Source organism: Macrotis lagotis, chromosome 6 (assembly GCF_037893015.1).
Source record: "Macrotis lagotis isolate mMagLag1 chromosome 6, bilby.v1.9.chrom.fasta, whole genome shotgun sequence".
In the NCBI taxonomy this organism is placed as follows: domain Eukaryota; kingdom Metazoa; phylum Chordata; class Mammalia; order Peramelemorphia; family Peramelidae; genus Macrotis; species Macrotis lagotis.
This window is the reverse complement of record NC_133663.1, coordinates 11,942,846-11,966,115: the sequence shown is the minus strand read 5'-3', so window position 1 is coordinate 11,966,115 and position 23,270 is coordinate 11,942,846. Positions and strand designations below refer to the sequence as shown.

The following is a 23,270-nucleotide window of genomic DNA, read 5'->3' as shown; positions in this document are numbered from 1 at the left end:
AGTAATCCAATGGAAAGACCCTGAGAGCATGAGCTGGGGTGTTGGCCATGTGAACGGAAAGAGAGGGATGGAATTGAGAGATGTGTAAAGAGAATAGACAAGACTCAGAAGCTGATGGAAGCTGATGTATAAAGAGAATGATGAGTTGAGAATGAGATGACAATCCTTAATGACTGGGAGGAGAGTGATGACCTCAGTCAAAATAAGGGGAATTGGAGGAAGAGTGAGTTTAAAGGGGAAGATGAGATCAGGTTGAATATACTGTGGGAGATTATTCATAGTCCATTCATCTCTAACCACTGTAGGCTTTGGTGCATGATCTAGCTGTTTCCATGACTAAAACTGCTAACGAGGGATGAGTGAATTAGTCTACTTTCATGCAGATGTGAATAGAATGTTGAGGGCATGCATGAGAGATTCTTTTATTACAAAGAATAATATCCACAGGCAAGAACAAAGTGTTTTTTAAAAATCCATTTATTTCTGCTCCTGAAACCCTAGGCCCTTCTCCCCAACAATGCTGACCTCCAAGAGAATTGGCCAGAGTCTCTAGGTCAACCCACCCTGAAGCAGCTCATCCTTGCCAAAGGCAGCAAGCTCATTCCCCAGTGGATTCATGCACATGCTCCTTTGAAAAAACTTGGCCCACTTTCTTTCCTTCCTAGCCACCTGCAATTTCCTGACAAGTTATGGTCAGGCTGTGTTTGTTGTTTGTTGTGTGTGTTCTATATACTTACAAAAAGCTAATCTACAGCCATTTATTCTCCCCTCATTGGTCTCCTTGTTTTCTGCCCTGTCCCCCTCTGCAACCCATCTTTCATGCAACTGTCAAAATAATAAGGCTCAGATCTGACCACTTCAGATTATTCCCGGCTGGACTTCAGGTCAGTTCTCTGAAAGTTTTGGTTGAACATAAGAACAAAATAAGACACTTGAAAGTCATTCAGTTGATAATAAAAAAAAATTGATTTAACCATAGGTAGGACAGTCAACAAAGACATGCACTGAATGGATCATGAATAATACATCATCAAAACTAATTGTAGGGGCAGCTAGGTGGCATAGTGGATAAAGCACTGGCCCTGGAGTCAGGAGTACCTGGGTTCAAATCCAGTCTCAGACACTTAATAATTACCTAGCTGTGTGGCCTTGGGCAAGCCACTTAACCCCATTTGCCTTGCAAAAAAAAAAAAAAAAAACTAATTGTATAAACTGTGTCCCAGGCCCCTACCCCACTCCATCCCAAACTCTGAATTTAAATGTGCTGATTTCATTCTTGGATATTTTTCATAAAATTCTTTCTTCCCATTGATTCCCCTTCCCCTGAGGGTTTCTCTTAAGACCTTCCAAATCTTGTTTGTTTAGCTCCCAGCCCATTTCTATCAGGGAAATATCAAGATATATAGCTTGTGTCTAGTCTTCTATACTTGGGAGTCAAAGGGTACTTAGCTCTCTTGCAAGTATTCAGGCTAACAATCTTTCTTGTCTATAGGACAGCCTTTTATCCCTTCAAGAAATCCACAAAAGGTAGAGAGGAGCTCATAAATGTTCATGACATCCTTCCTTCCCCTCAGGGGGGAAGATACTGGAGTGGTTTACCAGTTCCTCATCCAATTCATTTTATAGATGAGGTAGAGGGTGAAGTGACTTGCCCAAGGTCACCCAGTTCCAAACATGGCAGCACCACCAAGCTGCTCTAAGGTGGCCCTAGAAATTGCATAACCACAAAATCTGAGAATTTAAGAAACATGAGGTCTTTAAGAGGATTGGCTTGGACCCTTTTAAAGGAATAGATTTAACCGGAATTTCAAGGACTTGCCCAGTTGGTAATCTCAATTCCATTTCTTTTGTGAGGGGAACTCTATGGTATTCCTTTCATTCCATTATACTTTCTGAATTTTTCTATAAGGGAAAACAAAGCTATCTGATGCATGATGTATTTGTTTTCTTGAGTGTGTTTATGGGATTAGATACTCTATCATCTACATTTGAGCCAATTTAATAATTACTGTATTTGGAAATTCTTGAAAGCAAGCTGTGGATGAGGGCCTATGATCCAAAGAAAGGTTAATTTTGGAGAGGAGGACATAATTAGGAAGATTTGGGGTAGGAAACAGAAAAAAATTAGACTGAGAAGGTATGGATGCATTATGGTCTGTACCAATGGAAGGAATGCCTTCCTCATATCAATGAGACCAATTGAAGCAGCAAAGGAAATTTGATTCTGCAAATGTCACTATTTCACTCAAAAGTAACATTTTATTCTATTCACCTAAAATAATTATGCTTCCATCTTTTGATATCAAACTATATGAATGAGAGGACTGAAATTATGAGTAGGTAATAAAACCCCAGCTCCACTAATCATGACCTGGGGCAAGCCTTTGCAAGCTTCCAGACTTGAAGAGTCAGAACCTTGGACCTCTATTAGATGGAATCAAGTGGGAGAGACTTAGCCCAGGGCAATTACACTCCAACACACACCCCTGGGGATACAACTGCCAGTATAGATGAGATTTGGGTTAGTGTAGCCAGAAGGAATAAGAATTATATTCTGTCATTTATCAGGGTGTCACTTAACTTCTCTAGGTTTCATCATTCTTCTGTAAGATATAGGGGTTCACAAAGTATCTCCCATGAAGGTCTAAATCTATCTTTCTCTATGCCTGTTTTTCTTTTTTCTTATGAGATTAGAAACCTCATTATAGTGAAGGATTGCCAGATATAAACAGAGAAGATTCTTTTGTTTCCTGAGAACCCCAATTGTAATAACAAATAAGAAAGCACTCCCATTCTTCACTTGGTCCTAGATTTTTCTAATAAAGAAAAAATATTACCTAGCTGTGTGACCTTGAGCAAGTCACTTAACCCCATTGCCTTACAAAAACAAAAAAAGAAAAAATAGATCTTTGGGTCTCTGGTAAAATTTTAAATATGCCCTCTTTGCTCAGACACTATTTCTTGGGTTGAGAAGTTTCCAGTTTCTAGGAAAGTCTCTGACCTTCATAAATGGGGGTAAAGATATTCCTCAACTGGAGAAGCATATATGAATAAAAGGCATTTTCCAGTCTGAACATGTCCTAATCTGCTGAAAAGCAAAGTAAATGAGATGAGAGAGGAGCACAGATGAGATAATCATAATTTAACTTTATTTCACTCCTGTGGAGTAGTGAATTTTTCCTTTCAATGAAGTTTTATTTCTCTCTTTTTCCTAACCAGACTGTATTAACATAAATTGAAATGTTGGGGGTCAGTAACCTCTCTGTTGATTCTGTCTTTGGGGTCAGCTTAGACTTAGATGACTTCCATGTCGGGGAAAAGCCATCTTTCTCTTCAATTAATTCCTCTGTTATTGACCTTTTCTTTAGGTGTCCGGCCTGATACATACAAGGTTTTAAGTATTCCTGTAAGAATAGTAAAATGTGGTTAAGCTGATTGGCTTGCTCCCAATTAGAGATAACAATTGTTATTGCCCAGGTAATTGAGTAGGACTTTCCCCCTCACTCTAAGTAAATCACAGTAAAGATAAAGAAGCAAAGTAGAGATAGTGTAGAATAGGGCCTGGGTTATTAATGCAGCCAATCATATGAAATTAGAGATTCACCAAGCAAAAACAGAGCAAGAAAACGAAGTTTTAAGAACCAGTCACATGCTAGCTAGGGTGCACTGCAACGACATCAGGGTAGAAACAAATTATTCCATTGGCAAAAGCAAAGGATGTTTTCTGAGGTGGACCCAAAGAAGAGGTCCAAAGGTTTCCCTTTCAACTTTCTGCACCTTGGTCCCACCTTTGCATCTAATTCTGTACTGCTTCCTGTTCCAATAATAAAAAAAAAAGGTATCTCTGATAATCATACTTTTATCAATTAATCAGCAAGCATTAATTAGTCACCAATTAGTTATTTAACAGGTATACCCTTGGCTCCTATTAGTTTCTTTGGCACTCACGAGCAGGTGAAAGTTAGTTTGCATAGCTCATTGAAGATAATAATTAATCATCCCCTCAAGCAAAAAAAAATACCCTTTTGCCCTATATCTATTGTTAAAGTAGCCTCAAAACAAATCTCTTTTCTCCATCTTCTGGCTTGCCAAGGAAACTCGTTGGTCTGAAGGGTTGAGGATATATTTAGGTCTTTGCAAACAACTTTTCACTCATTGTTGAGACTCTCAGGATCCGCACTGAGTCTCAACCCTTGTTCTAGGTGGTCTGAGGTTTCATAGTTTGTCCATTACGTTTGAGCAGTAGGATGATGAAGGCCCTGGAGGAAAATCATTTCTTCCCAGAATCAAGAGCCTCAGAAAGTAAAAAAGGCTTAACTTGGATCTCTTCTTTGATTGGGTTCATCACATCAATTGGTTTCCATGGACGTCCAGGGCATTTGGGGGCAGATGGCTCTGGAAAGTCAGGCAACAAAGGAAACAAGGGCCTCTTTGGTTGGACAGGGATATCTGGGATAAAAAAATCCTCTTCCTCTCCTGTTTTCTCCTCCTCCTCCTCGGCTGGAGGAGCAGATGGAAGATTAGTTGGGTTAGAAGAAAAAAGATCTGAATCTTGAAAATCAAAAGGACTAACAGTGACCCCTTGCGGTGATGGGCTGTTCAGGGGTGGTGGGCCTTGTGTCTCCTCTTGTGTCATGGAAGGAGAATTCTCTCCAGTTGGGTTGTCCCCATACTTATTTGTCCAACTCTCATGATTTTTCTTGTCTTTTTCCCCATGTTTCCAATGGCCTTGACCATGCCTGTCTTCGTGCCTGAGGTTATGTCTTTCATGGTGACCATGCCCATGTTTATTATGCCCAAGGCCAAGACCAGGGTGGTGTTTCTTCCAATGGCCAGGGTTAGGTCCCTTTTGGTGCCAAGGACCATGGCCACGAGGAGGCCCTCGTCTTTTTCCTGGGGCTTGTTCTTCCTCTTGTTCTACCATATCAGAATTCTGGGGCTCATTTAGCGCTACCATTCCATCCATATTTAGTCTCATTGATCGAAAAGGGGAAAAACCTGGAGGCCTTCTCATAAATGCCATCTAAAGAGAAGCATGGACAAAAGCATTTCAACAATGATCACAAAAACCCTGCACAGGCAAAGGGTCCTGGCTTGTAAGTACTAGTATTTGAACAGAATCATTCATCTCTCAAGGAAGTTAGAGTTTGCCAAATATGGGATATTAAAATAAGGGAATGGGAAAAATGGAAGCTAAGAGTGTTTCCTTCCCCCCAATTGGAGATCAGATTGATTTGTAGAATGATAGACTATTAGATAGTGAGGTTCAAATCCCTCCTCAAAAATTTACTAACAGTGTCACCCTAAGTAAACTTGAACTTTTCTCATTTTCCTAATTTGCATAATGAAGTTAATATTGGCACCTACCTCACAAGGTTAATCAAAGGAAATAAAATACTTTGCAAATAAAGTGTTTTGCACACCTTAGCAAAAGAAATAATTCTGATGAGGAAGTCAGCACACTTTAAGGGATAATATAAATGTGAGCAATGATGATGATGCTGATGCTGCTGCTGCTGCTGCTGCTGCTGATAGTTGTTAATAAGACCAGAATAAATTTTTAAACCAACAATTCCATTGGCAGACTCCAAAGAGATCCAAGAAAGAGAAGATCAATATGTACCAAATATTGATAAGCTTTTTTCAAGATGGCAAAGAACTGGAGGCTAAGGGAGTGTCCATCAACTAGGGAAAGTATGAATATGATAAATGAATAAGGTAAGAGTCCGAGGGTGAGGTGGCAAAGGAGATGGATGAAGAGAGCTGCATGAAGAGATTCATGGGGCAGTAAGCCAATAATATTTCGAACACAAACAACTCTGGAAGACTCAAGAACAGATAATGAAGAACCATAATACTACATCAAGAATACTACCTGCAGGGCGGCTAGGTGGTGCAGTGGATAGAGCACCAGCCCTGGAGTCAGGAATACCTGAGTTCAAATCTGACCTCAGACACTTAATAATTACCTAGCTGTGTGGCTTTGGGCAAGCCACTTAACCCCATTGCCTTGCAAAAAAAAACCTAAAAAAAATACTACTACTACTACTACTACTACTACTACTACTACTACTACTTGCCAGGGACAGCTAGGTGCAGTGGATAATGCATGGACTCTGGAGTCAGGAGGACCCAAATTCAAATGCAGCCTCAGACACCTAGATGTGTGACCACTTACAAAAAAGTCAAATTGCCTTCTGACAGGAAAGGAAGTGCTGATTCAAGACATAGAATGAAACGGTTGGAATTTGTTTCACTTAATTATGTGTATTTATTGCAAGAGTTTTCTTTTCTTTTTTCCCCATTAGAGTAGGTAAGAAAGAAAATTATTGCATCATAAAAAATAAAATTTAATTTCAAAGAAAATATTAGATGAAAGTTAAGGGTCTTTTTATCTGTAAAGATGGACTTCCAAAATTCTGATTATATACATATATACATATATGTATAATATAAAATATACACATATTTATATACATAAATATAAACCATATGTGGCTATATATAGTTTATATTTATGTGACACTCTAAGGTTTATAAAGCAATCACTTGAGGTATTTTTTTATAAATAAGAAGAGAGGTCCAGAAAGATAATAAAATAACTTATTCATGGTCACGCTCCATCTCTACTCTACCTGAGGCACTCTGAAGAGAAGCCATCTGAGACATTGCCTGTATCCCAAGCAATCCCTACCTCTCAGCATCCCACTCATCCTAAATATTCTCTTTATCCTCACCACACTCTCTACCCCATTTTCTGAATATACTTACTCCTGTCCAGGTCTCACTTTTGTTCCATCACAGTCTTGACTTTATAGTTAATGAATCCAACAAGGCACTGTACCTTGTCCTTGAAACTCTTTCCTCTTCAGTGATTCATGCCCTTTCAGTACTCAACTCTGGGCAACCCTCTCTTTCTACCTTGTCTTGCTCTTACTCTTAGGATGCTAAACTGAGAATTCACTGCTGCACAGTAATTTTTATGATTCTCAAATTGGCCATTTCACTCCCAACATTGGCTTTTCCAAAACCCCTCTCTCCTTAAGGCTCTCCTCACTGGTAGTACCATTACTCTCTTTCTTATATGATGACCTTAGCTCCTAAATCACTGAGAAAATCAAACACATGTATCATAAGCTAGCTAGCTCATCTCCTTTACTCTCTCCCTCAAAGCCCATTAAATTACGTCACTTCATAGTTCAGAAAGCTTCAAGGGTTAACAATTGCCTTGAAGATTAAAGAAAAGGAAAAATATCCCTGCACAGACTACTGGCTTGTAATGGCTAGTACTTACCTAGTATTGAATTGGATGAAACATCAGTGTACTTTATAAACTGGACAGACACACAGATAGATAGACAGACAGATAGACAGACAGATAGATATGATGGATGGATGGATGGATGGATGGATGGATGGATGGATGGATGGATGGATGGATGGATGGATGGATGGATGGATGGATATCCTGAGACATTTAGAGATATAAATATTGAGACACAGATAAATATAGAGATATCTATAGAGATATAACTGTAGAGATATGGAAAAAGAGTAATCTTATTGAACTAGGATACAGGACGACTTCAACAACTAAAACATAGTTTCTTTAGAAGCACCTATATGCCCACACACAGTTCAGAGTCCACATCTGGGCACACACACAGACCTAGAGAAGACCAGAAACTGTTGGAGAGTCTGGAGTAGAAGTGACTTGCCTAACAAGGGGATATGTCTGCATATCTGTGTGAGCAGGTTTTGGGGTGTGGACCAATACCGAGTGACTGAGTTGGATTCTTTTCTAATCACTCTGTGGAAGCATCCAAGCTGAGGTTTTGCTTCATGTGGATCAGAAAGGTCACTTTCACTCATTTCAATTAGCATTCTTGTCCCCACCAGCACATGATCCTACAGGATTTGAGGCAGAGAAAGGCAGAACTCTGTACCTGTAGTGGATTGCAGTCTATTGTCGTATTAAATGTACCCGCATGCGTCACAGAAACCTTCGCTGAACATGTCACAACATCCTGTCCAGAAAAACAAAAGTGAAATGAGCCATCAGTAGGCTAGCCCTGGGCTACTTCAGCCTCCTCCACTCCGGGCCAACATGTGCCATCACCCTTTGGACACATTCTGGTGTGTTATCTTAGCCTTTTGCTTCTAACTGACTGCATACTCAAAGAGTCCCAGAGGGTGAAAGGAGCTGCAGAGGTCACAGAGGCTGTTCTTCTCATTCATGAGGGGACTAGGGCCCATGGAGATAAAGCGACTTGCCCAGGATCATGGAGATTGAACGGTGCAGCTGGCATGAAGGTGTAGATCTTGCCTCTTTCTAAACTCCTCAAGACTCCTGACGTTTGTGCTTCTCCACCCATCCTCTTCTCAAATTCTCTGCTATGGACTTGTCTCTCTGTCCATGTAGCCTCTCTAGAGAGTGGCAACTCCTTAAGGGCAGGGATGGCATTTTTGTTCTTAGTCTCTCAATCCTTAGCATCAAATGCAGCGCTTGGTCGGATTGGATTGAATTAAATTTCCATCACATTACCAATTTTCACTATATTACCAGAAAAGAAATAGGCTTTAACTTTCTTAGAATGAAAGGTCAAGGTCAAGACTATTCAGAACTTTTGATGTGTCCTGGACCTTTCTGTCATGGATGCCTTCTCTGAATTATATCTTTAATACATAAAATAAAATGTGGTATATATTGAAATAGCATATTAGAATATTTTTAAAACAAGTTTATAAACCCCTAGACTAAGAACCTCTGGCCTTAAGTGAGGCCCTTGGATCATGGACTCTGGCCTGTCTTAGATCATTGATAATCCCCTAATGACTTACTCCATCTTTCTTAAAAGCACAATGTTCAGAAAACTTGTCTTTCTCCTTAGAGCACTCAGTTTCTTTGATATAAAATGTGATGTGATCTCCAGGTCCAGGGCCCACCTGCAAAGTCAATAGGAAGTGGTTCATGTTTCTGTTTTCATCACAAGCATTTTACTTATAGGATTTCCAAGGTGGTGTCCTAAATAGGAAAAGATCTTTGAACCAAAGGGGAAGGGTGGAACAGACATACATAGATATAAATAATCCATATTTACACACACATTGGCATAGTATAGAGTTAGAAAATATTAAATATATAATGTCTATGCATGTATGTATTATGTTTGAGTGACTTCTAACTTGGCCCTATGACCACAAGGACAAGAAGAATATGACTAGGGATGAAATCCTCCTCTCTGAGACTTCTTAAGTTGAGGAGAAGTGTCTGTTTTCATTTGATCAATGATTTCACATTTATATAAAGAAAGTAATGTCAGTGTTGGAAGAATGCCTGGCGTGCACATCCTCATCACCTCTGAGGGTTCAACTGCCCTGGACTCCACAAGGCCTTTTTCTGTTCCCCACCCCCACAATTGTGAGCAATCTTATTATCCTTCTCCTAGAACTTTACAATTTAGTTTGCATTTTCTCTTATGTGGCATGAGCCCACTTTCATTAAATGTAGATGGTCCCTGAGGGCAGGGGTCCAAACTTGCTACCATTATTTGTTTCTTGTACCCTGGTACCAAGTACAATCCCTTTTATGATATAGGCTTTTAATGAATGTTTGTGGAGTTGGCTTGAAGCAAATTTCCCATGCCCATGAGAGTCTGGGGAATGGAGCTGGGGAATGGGGGGAGGGTGTTATCATATTAGAATTCTTAGTAACACTATTACCCACTCCCTTCAACCCATCGTGGATATGAATAACTACAGATGGGAGTCCTGACTTTTAGATTCATCCATTGGGACTCAACCTTTGGAAATTAGATTTAGACCAAGAAGGGAGGTCACCTGGTCTAAGCTCCTCATGTTGCAGATGAGGGAAGCAAGAAGAGTTAAGAAAAGTCTGGAACTCCTGAATGTCCATAACAAAACCAGCCCCTCTGTGATCAATAGAATCAAATCAAAGCTTTAGAACTCAAAACCATGATGAAATCCAGAAGTGAGATTTAGCTACACCACAGAAGTCTACTGATATCAAAAGGCTCATCCACAAACCATGGACTCTGCTCCCAGACTGTTGTCTATTTTGTAATAGAAGTCACTTTTATTCTCTTCGTTAAATTTTTCAAGGAATTGTCTCAAAGGCTCTTGCAGCTCTGGGCTGTTGACAGACATCTTTTGGGTTTCAGAATAATTCCCTGAAAGGTAATTTAGAATAGGTTAGAGTATGAGACTCTGAATTAGGATGAGCCTTTTCTGAACTGGCTGAATCTGCCCCTCCTGAACCCAGTGGATCAGACTGGAACCTCTGACTAGTAGACTTCACCAAGAATATCAGATTTGTTGGAGAGGAGCATTCTCCTCCCGCGTGCTCTTCGGTATATTTAAATCCTATTCCCTTCGTGGCTTGTTTTATTCCCAATACTACGGGATGTTGGGGGGGGGGGGCAGGAGAATGCTCCGGCTGGAGCTCTGGGTGAGTTGGCCTAGACATCTCTGAGCTACCCTCCCAACCTTGGGACACTGTGAGTCTAAAGTTGTAATAAATACTTGTTAAATTGCTTTTTTCCACATCTTATAGTGAATCAAGTGCCCACCCAGGAACAAGTGAATTTTAAAGGAGGATCTGGGGAAAAGATCCAACAATTAAGCTAAAGGAATAAATCTTGAATGGTAAAACTGCAAGTGCCTAGAAAACTAGGATTGTTAAAACATAAAATCACAGATGAGAGGGAGAAATCATAGAGACCATCCAGTCAAACCCAACTCATTTTGTGGATGGAGAAACTGAAGGGATTTATTCAAAGTCACAGAGATAGTTAATGACAAAAGTGGAATTTGAACCTAGACGCTCTGGTTCCAAGTCCAGGGCTTTTCATTCTGCTCTGCTGTCCATTGCTCTCACAGGGGATTTTGACTAGACTCTTGGCTTTTGGATGATATCATCCTGAGTGATAGTGTTTCCTTTGGGATAATGTGGGAGTCACAGACTAGAGGTAAGCTTTTGGCTAACATCCCACTGCTCTGTTCTTCCTCCATTACAGAAGTCACTTAAATATCCTTTTTTTTTCCTTTTTAAAAGACAGAAAAAGTCTGGATTGTTGAACTATCAATAGGGTTCTCACTTACCTGGGTTACAAGCCTGTGAGAGGATAGTGATGTTCATGTACATGTCCATGTGGATTTGATCATGGCAGACCATTATCTCCTAGAAGGAAAGAGAAAGCTCTACAAAGAGAACAGTGTTTCTCTGCCAGGTCCAGGAATGAACCCAGGAAAACTTGTTACTAGAAAATTTGCTCTTGAATCTCTGTATTGTTGAAAACTGGAGGTCCCACCTCGGGCTGAAGAAGGATGAAGCTGAAGAATAGCTTCTGGGAGAGTGGTCAAACATCCATGGACTCAAATCTAGAAGGGACCTCAGAGATGATCTAGTTAAAATCCCTTGTTTTACAGAGGAAGAAACTGAGACACCCCCCCCCAAAAAAAGTCATCAATCACCAGAAGAGAGACCCTTGAGATCATCTGGGCTAGCTAGTTCATGTCACAAGGGGAAAATTAATGTCCAAAGTGGTTAGTTAGTAGGTGACTTGACTGAGGGATTCTTAAAAGACTTCAGAGGAAGGGACAGAGAGAGAGAAGGAGAGAATGAAAGAAAAGAGAGGGGCGAGGAGCAGGTATTGGGGGAGGAGGAAGAGCAAGAAGAAAGAGGAGGAAGAGGAGGAGAACATGAACATGAAGAGAAGACAAGAGGAGTGCCTGAGAATCAGATAAGGAAGGGAAGGGAAGAGAAAAGGAGAGAAAGAGACAGAGACAGAGACAGAGAGACAGAAACAGAGTGACAGAGAGAGACAGAGACAGAGAGAAACAGAGACAGACAGAGAGAGAGAGAGACAGAGATAGAGAGAGGGAGTCCCCATGAGGGGAACTAACTCTGGAACAAATGTTTCAGAAAGAGATAAGCACTGACTCAAACTTTACTTCCCTCTCCCCGTTAGTCCTTCCTTCCTTCTTTCTTTCCTTCCTTCCTTCTTATTCCCTTCTTTTCCTTCTTCCCTTGCTCTCCTCCTTTCATCTTCCTTTGCTGCCTTCCTTTCTCTCTTTTCTTCCTTCCCTCTTTTCCTCCTTCCTTTCCTCTCTCTTCTCCCTTCCTTTATGGGTAAATCCACCCTACACCTCTGGCTCCCATTCTCTCCTCTCCAAATTTAGGACCTAATTCTCTGTCCTGAAAGGGTTCCCAGAGCACACTTTAAGAATCACTTAATTAAAGTGATCCAAGTTAGCAGATCCAACTGTGATTATTTGTTTGTCCCATTGGCTCAGCACCCTCTACCCCACCTTGAGGTACTAATAAAAGTCAGGGGCATGATATCCAGCACCCAACTGTACAGCTCCTAATCCTATCAACCCATTGAGTTCAACAAATATTTGAAGGACACAGATGGTGCATTGTCTTTCAGTGACCCAGAAGATTCTTTTAGAAGAGTTTGTGTTAGCATCACTTACCCCCTGAGGCATAGGATTGCAGTTGGAGTGTTCATCCTCCTTTAAACAATCAGTCTGCACGATTGAATATCGGAGATCATAGTTCCACCCATTAACTACCTATAATAAAAGTAATTTGAAAGGAAATTGCATTATTCAGCAGAGTTTCATCATGAAAGAGCCTGGATCCAGGGCATTGAAGCTGAATCATTTGTTATTGAAATTGTATTAAATCCACTCTAATAGACTAATTACTCAGATTTCCTCAAAACTTCCCAGTTTGTTATATATATATATACGCTCTTCTCCCAATGACGCTGTGTGGGCAGCACTACCAGTTATTATTCCCATCCTGTAGATGAAGAAACAGAGGCACAGAGAGGTAAACAACTTGCCCATAACCACACAGTTTATGAGTATCAAAATTTGAACTCAGGCCTTCTAAACTTCAGGTCAAAGTTCTTTCCACTTCCCCTTTTTTTTTTAAGTTTTTGCAAGGTAATGGGGTTAAGTGGTTTGCCCAAGGCCACACAGCTAGGTCATTATTAAGTGTCTGAGGTTGGACTCAGGGACTCCTGACTCCAGGGCCGGTGCTCTAGCCACTGCGCCACCTAGCCGTCCCCTCCACTACCCTTTTAAGAAATTTAAGGGAAACGCAGCGATCCATGTATCTATGGCCTGAAGACATTCTTCAAGATCTTTTAGGTGGTAGCTAGGTTGCTCAGTGAATAGAAAATTGGACTTGGAATGAGGAAGACCTGAGTTCAGATTTTGTCCAAGATACTTAGTAACTATGTGACCGTGGTCAAGTCACTTAGACTTTCTCAACCTTCTTTTCTCATAGGCCCTAAATCAAAGTATTGATGGCTCTTACCTCCCAGGGCTCCTGTGAGAATTAAATGAAATAATATGCATAAAATAATTTTCAGATCTTGAATTTGGATATTATTAAAATATCAAACTCGCATATTATTAAAACATTATTTTACATGACATTGTTATTAATATATGCATGTACATATATGTATGTGTGCATATGTATATAAACATGTACACGGGCATATTTTGGATACATGCATGTGTGTGCATGCATATATCCTATTGCTATCTACACAAATGCAAACCTAAATATTTCAGGGAGTCCACTATCCCATCTCATCAATGGTACAGATGAAATAGGCTACTCCCAATTCTCTCTCTTTTTTTGAAAATTCTATTTATTTAAGGCAATGGGAATAAGTGACTTGCCCAAAGTCACACAGCTAGGCAATTATTCAATGGTTGAGGCTAAATTTGAACTCAGGTCCTCCTGACTCCAGGGCAGTGTTCTATCCACTATGCCACCTAACTTCCGTCTACCCCTCAATTCTCTGAGGAGCATCTTGTCCATGTCCTTCCATGGAGAATCCACCCAACTCACTGGAAGCCTTCATTAAACTCATTTTACCACTCTCTTGACATGGACTTACATTTGGGGATTGTCTGTTAGCTCTGACTCTCCCTTGGGCATGACTGACCAGACTCCTGCTTCAGTCACACCTTTCCTTGGTTTGTATCTATGACATCATTTTTTTATATTCAAGCCTTCTTTGGCATAGTGCTGCAGCATAGTATGTTCATCAGGAATCTCTCCTATGGGGACTTTGCTGGTCTCAGCCAGTTTCTAGTACTCGATCCTATAAGTTACCTCAAACTTGCTTGGAAGGTGTGTTGTATTTTTTTCTTTATTTATTCTTGCCTATGTTGTCTTCTATTAGACTGTAAGACCCTTGAGAGTAGGGACTTTCATTTTTCTATCCTTAGCGCCTGGCATCTGTCTTCACAGAGACTTCATTGTTACAAGGAATCTCTCAGGTAAAGAAACTTGGTTAATTATACACTTAGATCTATCTCATGTTATCCTCTGTCTTCTTAATGATTGGGATCAAAATTCAGGGTACCAGATATATCTAAGTAGAGGATCAATGGTGTCTGTTAACAGACAAGTCTTGAGAGAGAGTGAAGAGGACATTCTTGAGACCCCCTCAGTCTTAAATAGGAGAGTTCACCCGCTGGGGGGCAGCAGCCTAAGTCTTCTGCCCCAAGATGCCTACAGGACATGGGGTCTTTATTCCTTCTCTGCCATAGCATGAGTTTACTTTCTCTTTCTCCTTTCACACATTATCCTTGTATTACCTGTTATTTCTGGCTCAACTGACTCCTTCCTTTCTTCCTTGCCTTCCCAATCTCTTGATTCTAATCTCTGTTCAGTTTTACACTGGACTTTTATGTTCTAGAAGACCCATAGGGTCAGCCAGACCTAACACATTCTCATCAACAGTCACTCCTTTCACCATTTAATCTTACATTTTTGGTTGATTGATAGAGATATGTTCTTGCCTCAATAAGATACCTGGCAGATTACTTTCAGTTGGAATGGGATGAGTTGATTGATTGACTCAATCAACATCCCACTCTTATACCCCTCCAGAAGAATATAGATGTCCATACATGAACCCCTGCAGATCAGCCCCTTCTCTGTACCTTAGGAAGTTGCCTGAATCATTGAGAAGTTGAGTGACTTACATAGTGTGAATCAGGGGCAAGACTCAAATCAGATCGTTCTAGTTCCAATTCTGACTGAGTATCCACCATGTTATGTTGGCCTTCTATGTAAGCATGCAGATTACATATTAAGACAATATTATGTTTTATATAGAGACTTAAAAGACATTTTCTACAGTATATATCAATCATACAATTAATGTAATAAAATATATACATACAACCTCATCTTTATATTATATACATATACATATACATATTTATGCATATATGTTTAAACAGGGCATAAATTTTATTATATCTTCTTATTTATTATCCAACTATCATCTATTTATTTTAACTAGTTTATTATTTGTTTACTTAGTACAATATTTTATAAAATATATGTATAAAAACTGTATGAAATGAAGAAGTAAATGATATCCAAACCTGGGACAAGGAGTGCAGGACTTCTTTAAGGGTAAAGAGATGTTCATGCTTAGATTTTTCATTAAAAAATTGAAGAGCATTTTCCAAAAGTGATTTCACCGTTGAGCTGTTGGTTGATATGGGAGTGAAACATCCAAAACATGGGATTCGATCTTCTGTCACTAAATCATGAACTTTATTGAAAGAAGAGAAAACCATCGAGATTGAACCTTAAGAAGTCAATTAGAATTGTCAGCTTTGGGCTTTCAGATCCAAAAGCAGAGGAAATGACCAGTCAGGAGTCAGTCTATAAAGAGAAGTTAAGATAGCAGAGTCCCAGGAAGATCCAGAAGTCTGACTCCTCCAACACACCTTCTCTACAAAGATCTAGAAATGTATCAAACCAAGTCCCAACTGGGAAATTTAAAAAAATGGAAAAAATAACAAAGAGTAATTTTTCTAGCCCAGGTCAGCCTAGAGAGATAGACAGAAAAGTTTGTGGACACTGGGGATGGGTTCTGGTCAGGAACATTTTACATGGTGCATCCTAGCATTTGGGGATTAAATTAAAACTGAGACTATGAGGACTAGAGCAAAAGGAACTGAGGCAGAAATAAGCCTCAGGGACTCCCCAAGCTAATACAGAATGACAGAATAAAAGCCAGTTAGCAAATATGTCCTTCTCTACCCAAGACTGGATATCCTATCACAGATCCTAGGAAGACTGAAGAGGGGGTCTGTATCTAGGGGTGGTAGAGAGAAGTGGCAGGTTCTGAGTTTTGTACAGAGCATAGAGTTAGCTTAAAGACAAACAGTGGGGCAGCTAGATGATACAGTGGATGAAACTCTGGCCTTAGAAACAGGAGGACGGGAGTTTGAATCCAGCCTCAGACACTTGACACTAGTTGTGTGACCTTGTGTAGGTTATTTAACCCTGATTACCTCACATCCAGGGTCACCTCCAGTCATCCAGATGGCTCTGGAAGAGAAAGTGGGACTGCTGATTTAGCACAGCACCCACTCACTCAAATTCCATTCATGTGCCCATCATGGCATCACCTCCCTGGATGTCATGGTCTTCCTTTGATAATGAAGGACAAAACAACAACAAACAGCAGTTGTTTGGCTCTGACCCCAGGAGCAGAGCAGAGTCAGTTCTAGCCTCCAAAAAGAATCTCAAATCTGTTAAGTAATTATCAGGGCAAGAGTCCCCGACCAAAGGGGACTCTTCCTTTATGTCCCTTTGTGCTTTCTAAATTTCCTCATCCATGAGAGTAACTGAGTCCAGCAACAGTCTACTGGAACCTCTAACTAAGGATAAGCTCACAGGCATGTTACTTAGACCCAAATCTGGCCCTGACTGCCCTGGTTCACACTGTTCTGGGAACACTGAAAGACTGTGAGATTCCAGGCTAAGTCATCTATATGATATTGAAATAACAAAACACTTAATAGTCCCAAGAAAATAAGAGAAGGACAAATGAGGAAAATACTTAACTCACTCAATGCCTCTCAGAAGTACATAGAGTCTGGAACCAAAATAAAGTTTAAAACCAGAAAGTGTACTGTAATAATGAGCAAATAATTTAAAAAGAGAGAATCCCACCAAAAAGTTTAATGGTGAAAGGGAATCAGAAGAAGAATATGACTCCAAAATATCTACAAGCAAGGCTACAAAGAAAATAAAACTTAAAAACAAGTCCAACCAGAATTTTTAGAATTGCTAAAACAAGAGGCTTTTTTAAGAGTTAAAAATTATTTTAAAAGAGTAAATCACAGTGGTAGAGGGGGAAATGGAAAAAGAAATGAGATTTAGGGAAGGAAAAAATCTGAGAAGACAATAGTTGGAATTAGAGATACAAAATCTGGCTGATGTGAGGGTGGGGAAGTTTGAAGAAGGGGTGCCTAACAGTTCCAGATTTTGAACTAAACTACAAACTGTAATCATCAAAGCAATGCACTGACTACATTTTCATTCTTCTCTCTCAGTTCACTGCTTGGAAAGGGGGAGTAGAACTATTCCTTGTTCTACATTGCCACTTCTACCACAATTATTCAGCAATCTCTGCTTCTTTGAGGTTCACTCAGTCTAAACCCATCACCCATCAAAAATCCTGGTAGCTATTGTCCACCAATCCCCAGGACACATTACTCTTCTTTGCTCAAATGAGCTCAATGTTTCATTCACAATTATCATAACAAATATTTCACTCTTTCTCAATTCCTATCCTATCACTAGGTAACTTCAACACATATATAATAATCCCTCAAACAACCCAGTCTCACAGTACATGACATTCATTCCACATGACCTTAGTCCACCCTACTTTGGCCAAATACAGAGAAACTTAAACCTTTGATCTTGTCATCACCCATAAATGTGCCATTTGTATTTTCATGAACTCTGAAATTGCTTCATTTGATCACAATCTATTATCAAGCCACCTCTGTCTAGAACCTACAAATTCTGTTTTCCAGTCACACCGGGAACTCCAATTCTTCAATCCCTCAATTCTCTCCCAAGCCATTTTTCCTGCTCTTTTCCCATCTTGATCTTTTGTTGAACCAGTTCAACTCTATATGTTCTTCTTCTGCTGAATCCTCTGCCTCCTAACCATACTGTTCATCTTGCCCTGCTGGGCCTCACTCTTGCTTTGCTCCCATCATCTACTGTCTTCACTGCTGAATGAAGGTAGAGAAAATCACTAACTACTGAAGTGTTCTCCTGTTATGATTGCTTCCCTTTGCATCAGTTCATACAGGTCTTCCCAGGTTTTTAAAAATATTCCTTATAGCACAGTAGTATCCCAGCACAAACATAAGCTACAACTTGTTCAGTCATTCCCCAATAATATGGATCCCCTTAATTTCCAATCTTTGCCACCCAGAAATGGCTATAACTATTTTTGTACATGTCATCACTTTCCCTTTTCTTTGATCTTCTTTAAGAAATAGACCTAGTAACTGTCTCACTAGGTTAAGGTTTGAACAATCTGATAATTTTAGGGACTTATATTTGCATTTGTTCAATCATCTGGGGACTTATAAATGCATTAGTTCAACCATTTGGGATCTTAATTAACTCAACCATTATGAATAACTTTCCATAATAGTTGAGCTAATGAATTTATGTACCATCTTCCCACATCCTCTCCCGCATTTGTAATTTTCCTTTTTTTTGCCATCTTAACCACTCTAATGAGTATGAAGTGGTACTTGAGAATTGTTTTAATTTTCTTTTCTCAAATAGTGATTTAGAACATTTTTCATATTCAATAGCTTGGATTTATTCCTCTAAATTTATTCCTGTTCATATCTTCTTTCATTTATCAAATGTGGAATGACTTAGTCTTTTACATTTTTATTAGTTCTCTAAATATTTTTAGAAATAAGATCTTTATCAGAGAAATTTATTGCAAAAATTTTTTTCCCTAGTTTCCTGCTTTTCTTTTAATTTTAGTTGCTTTGGTTTTCTTTATATATTTATATTTTGAAAAATCATCTAAATTATACATTTTACTTCCTATAATTCTTGTCTTCTGTTTGTTAGTGAACTCTTTCCCTATTCATAGATCTGACAAATACTTCCCTGCTCCACTGATTTGTTTATTATATCACCCTTTTTATCTAATTCATGAACTCATTTTGAGATTATCTTGATATACAGGATGATGATGATGATGATGATGATGATGATGATGATGATGGTGATGGTGATGGTGATGTTTGTCCTTTGTTCTTGAAAAAGACCATGACATCAGGGAGGTGATGCCATAACAAGCTCCTGACTAGGATTTGAGTTGGCGGGGGAGGCCGGGCTAAGTCACCAGCCTCATGTTTTCCTCCAGTCATCTGGGTCCAGATATGAATCAGGACAACTAGTTGGGTTAAGTAACTTGCCCAAGGTCTTACAGCTAGTAGGTGGCAAGTGTCTGAGGATGGATTCAAAGTCCTGTTCTCCTGATTCCAAAACGTGCTCTATCCATTACTTCCTATGCAGTTTCCTCCAGTTCAGTTTTCGGCTTTCTCAGTAGCTTTGGACAAATGTACATTTGCAAAGTACTTTTGTAGTATAGTTTTACATCTTTCTTATTTTTGAAAAATGATCCCTTGACATCCTTAGCCTTTTTTGGTTTGTTTCTCCATATGGATTTTGCTATTATTTTTTCTAGTTCTATAAAGTAATTTTTTGATAGTTTGGTATGACTGAATAAATAAATCAATTTAAGTAGTTTTGTCACTTTTGTTATATTGATTTGGTCTACCAATGAACAATTAATTCCTCTCCATTCTTTAGATCTGCCTTTATTGTATAAAGAGTATTTTGCAATTGAATTCAAATAGTTTCTCTGGGTGTCTTGGCAGGTGGACTTCCAATATTTTATACTGTCCATAGTTATGTTAAAAGTTATGTTTCTATATCTTCCTGATAGGTTTTGTTGATGATATATTGAAGTATTGATTATTTGCATGGGTTTATTTTATATTTTGCAGCTTTACTAATGTTGTTCATTGCTTCTCTCAGTAAAATCATCATATCATCTGCAAAAAATGATTAGTTTAGCTGTGCTTATTCCTTCAATTTCTCTTTTCTTTTCTTATTGCTGTAGCTGACATTTCTAGTACAATCCTCAATAGTAATGGAGTAATAATGGACATCCTTGCTTCTCCCCTGATTTTAATGAAAAGTCTTTTAGTTAATCTTCTTACGGATAATGTTTGTTCTTTGTTTTAGATGAATAGCATTGTATTTTAAGGAAATCTCTAAATATTGTTATACTTTCTGGCCTTGGAATCAGGACGATTTTATTTTGTTTTATAAATCAGGAATAAATATTACATTATGTCAAAAGGGGTTTTTTTGCACAACAATGGAAATAATGTAATAAGTTTTATTATTATTAAAATTGCCAATTTGGTTTATAGTTTTTCTAATATTGAAACAGTACTGGGGGTAGGGGAGAAGAAAGAGAGCAATGATATTGCTTAATATTTATTTAAAATTTTGCATAAATATTTACTAGGGAAATTGGCTTATAAGCCTTTTTCTGTTTTGACTCTCCCAAATTTAGGTAACAAGACCATATTTTATCATAAAAGAAATTTGATCCTTTACTTTTTTTTTCAATTTACATATTGGAATTAAATTTTCTTAAATGTTTAGTAGAACTCTTTGTAAATCCATCTGGCCCTGAGGTGCTTTTGTTAAGAAGTACATTTATAGTTGTTCAATTTCTTTTTCTAAGATGGAGCTATTTAGGTAAGCTATTTCCTAAGGTCTGTTAATCTAGGCAATTGATATTTTTGTTTAACCATTTAATTAAGATTCCCAGCTTTATTTGTATATAGCTGGGCAAAATAACATAATTATTGCCTGGTTGTGAATTCACCTTTTTCATTTTTCAGGCTGATAATTTGATTGTCTTCTTTTTTTCCAAATCCAGTTAGTTCATGGCTTATCTACTTGATTGAATTTTTATTAAATCTATTTTATTAAAAAACAAGAAGTTCAATGTTTAACTTATTTTCCTAAGTAAATATTATATGATCCTGGCCATTGTATCATGGGACATAAATTCATGCTTTTTGACTTCTTATAATATATTATCCTTTACCTGGTAATTCTGAGTTTAGGCTACAATATATCTGGAATATTTGGGGGGGGGTTATCCAGCAGGCAATCAGTAGATTCTTTTAATTTCTATTTTTCCCTTCTGGTTTTAAGATATCTGGACCGTTTTCCTCTATGATTTTTTTAAAATATGTTATCTAGACTCTTTATCATGACTTTCAAGTAGTACAATGATTCTTTTGAAAATATCTTAGTTTTTCAATTACATGTAAAAATAATTTTTAGCATCCATTTTTTAAAAACTATTGAGTTCCTGGGTGCTGTTCCTGAGCTCAAATCTGATCTCAGACACTTAATAATTATCTAGCTGTGTGACCTTGGACAAGTCACTTAACCCCACTGCCTTGCAAAAATCACACATAGACAAAAACAAATTGAGTTCCAAATTCCCTGTCCCCTCCCCATCATTAAAAAGCAATATGATGTTAGTTATTATGATGTTAGTAATCAATCAAAACAGACTAAAAAAACCTAAGAAAAACAAAGACTATTTTGGAAACATTCAGGATCCATCAGTTCTTTCTCTGTAGGGAAATAATAAAAATGCTCTACTAAAAAATGCTATCATGATTCCTTTGGAATTGTTTTGGATCATTGAATTATTGACAATAGCTAAACCATTCACAGTCGATCATCCTACAATATTGTTGTTACTGTGTAAGCTGTTCACATAGTTCTGCTCACTTCACTATGCATTAATTCCTGTAAATCTTTCCAGGTTTTTTTTTAAATCATTCTGCTTATCATTTCTTATAGAGCAATAGTATTCAATCACAATCATAAACCACAATTTGTTCAGCCATTCCCCAATTAGTGGGCATCCCTGGTACCAAAAGAGTTAATAAATTTTGTATATAGGTCCTTTTCCTTTTTTAAAAATCTCTCTGGGATACAGATCTAGTAATGGTTTTACTCAAAGGGTGTGCAAAATTTTATAGTCCTTTGGGCATAGTTTCAAATTGTTCTCCAGAATGGGAAGATCATTTTACAACTTCACCAACAATTCTTTAGTGTCTCAATTTGCCTTTTTTTCTCTTTACATAGTCAATCTGATTGGTTGAAATGGTACCTCAAAGTTATTTTAATTTCCATTCTGTAATCAACAGTGATTTAGAGTATTTTTTCAAATGACTAAAAATAATTCTGATTTCTTTATCTGAAAACTGCCTGTCATACCATTTGGCAAATTATCAATTGAGGAATTGATTGTATTCTTATAAATTTGACTCTATATTGAAATGAGGCATTTATCAGAGAACTCTGCTGTAAGTTTTTTAATAGTTATGATTATTGTGTATTTCCCTCCTTCCTTCCTATTCCCTGCCCCATCCATCTCTCTCTCTCTCTCTCTCTCTCTCTCTCTCTCTCTCACACACACACACACACACACACACACACCTCCATGTCCCTCCTCAAAAATTTTTAGTTTCAGTACAAGTTTTCTTAAATTATTTCTCCTCAATCTGTTTTCCAAGTTAGTTGCTTTCTATGTGATTTCTTTTTTTCTATTTTTCTTCTAGTTTTTTCAGTCTTTTGATTGTATGTTTCTTGATGTCTCATGGAATCATTAGTTTCCATTTGATCAATTTTGCTTTTTTAAGGAATTATTTCCTTCAGTTACTTTTTTAATTTCTTTTATCAACTGTTAATTCTTTTCTCATATCTTTTTTTATATATTTTTTCAAGGCTGTGGGGGTTAAGTGGTTTGCCCAAGGCCACACAGCTAGGTAATTATTAAGTGTCTGAGGTGGATTTGAACTCAGTTACTCCTGACTCCAGGGCCGGTACTCTATCCACTGTGCCACCTAGCCACCCCTATCATATCTTTCTTGCAGAGCTCTCATTTTTCCCATTTTTCCTCTACCCTTCTTTTTTCATTTAAATATTTTTGCTCTTTTAAAAAATTCTTTCTTTAGCTCTTCTAGAAATTATTTTCAACTTGTGTACAATCTGCATTTTTCTTTGAGATTTTGCTTGTAGATGATTTCAAGTTGTTTTCTGTGTTTGTATCGTGAATTTCACTGTCACCATGGCAACTCTTTGTGACCGGTTCTTTTTTATTGTTTGTTCATTTTTTCAGCCTATTTCTTGACTTTAGTATTGCTAGTTGTTCATTTCTGGGTCTGGCCTGAATTTCTGTCCCTGTGTCCTATTTTCACAGCTCAGTCTGAGGCTCTGCAAGTTTTCAGGACTCACAAAATGAGATGAT

At 38.3% G+C, this 23,270-nt stretch overlaps 1 protein-coding gene across 1 annotated transcript in view; it reads right to left on the bottom strand.

Moving 5' to 3' along the window:
• Positions 1-3,127: 3,127 nt before the first annotated feature.
• The window catches only part of KNG1 (kininogen 1), a 32,951-nt gene continuing 12,808 nt past the window's right edge, over positions 3,128-23,270 (bottom strand). The window contains exons 4-10 of the mRNA XM_074190756.1: positions 15,451-15,623; positions 12,499-12,597; positions 11,122-11,200; positions 10,048-10,190; positions 8,842-8,946; positions 7,947-8,027; positions 3,128-5,023 (exon numbers count right to left, since the gene is read on the bottom strand). Of these exons, the coding sequence (XP_074046857.1) occupies positions 4,271-5,023; positions 7,947-8,027; positions 8,842-8,946; positions 10,048-10,190; positions 11,122-11,200; positions 12,499-12,597; positions 15,451-15,623 (1,433 nt within the window). The 3' untranslated portion in view covers positions 3,128-4,270. The remainder of the gene's footprint in view (positions 5,024-7,946; positions 8,028-8,841; positions 8,947-10,047; positions 10,191-11,121; positions 11,201-12,498; positions 12,598-15,450; positions 15,624-23,270) is intronic.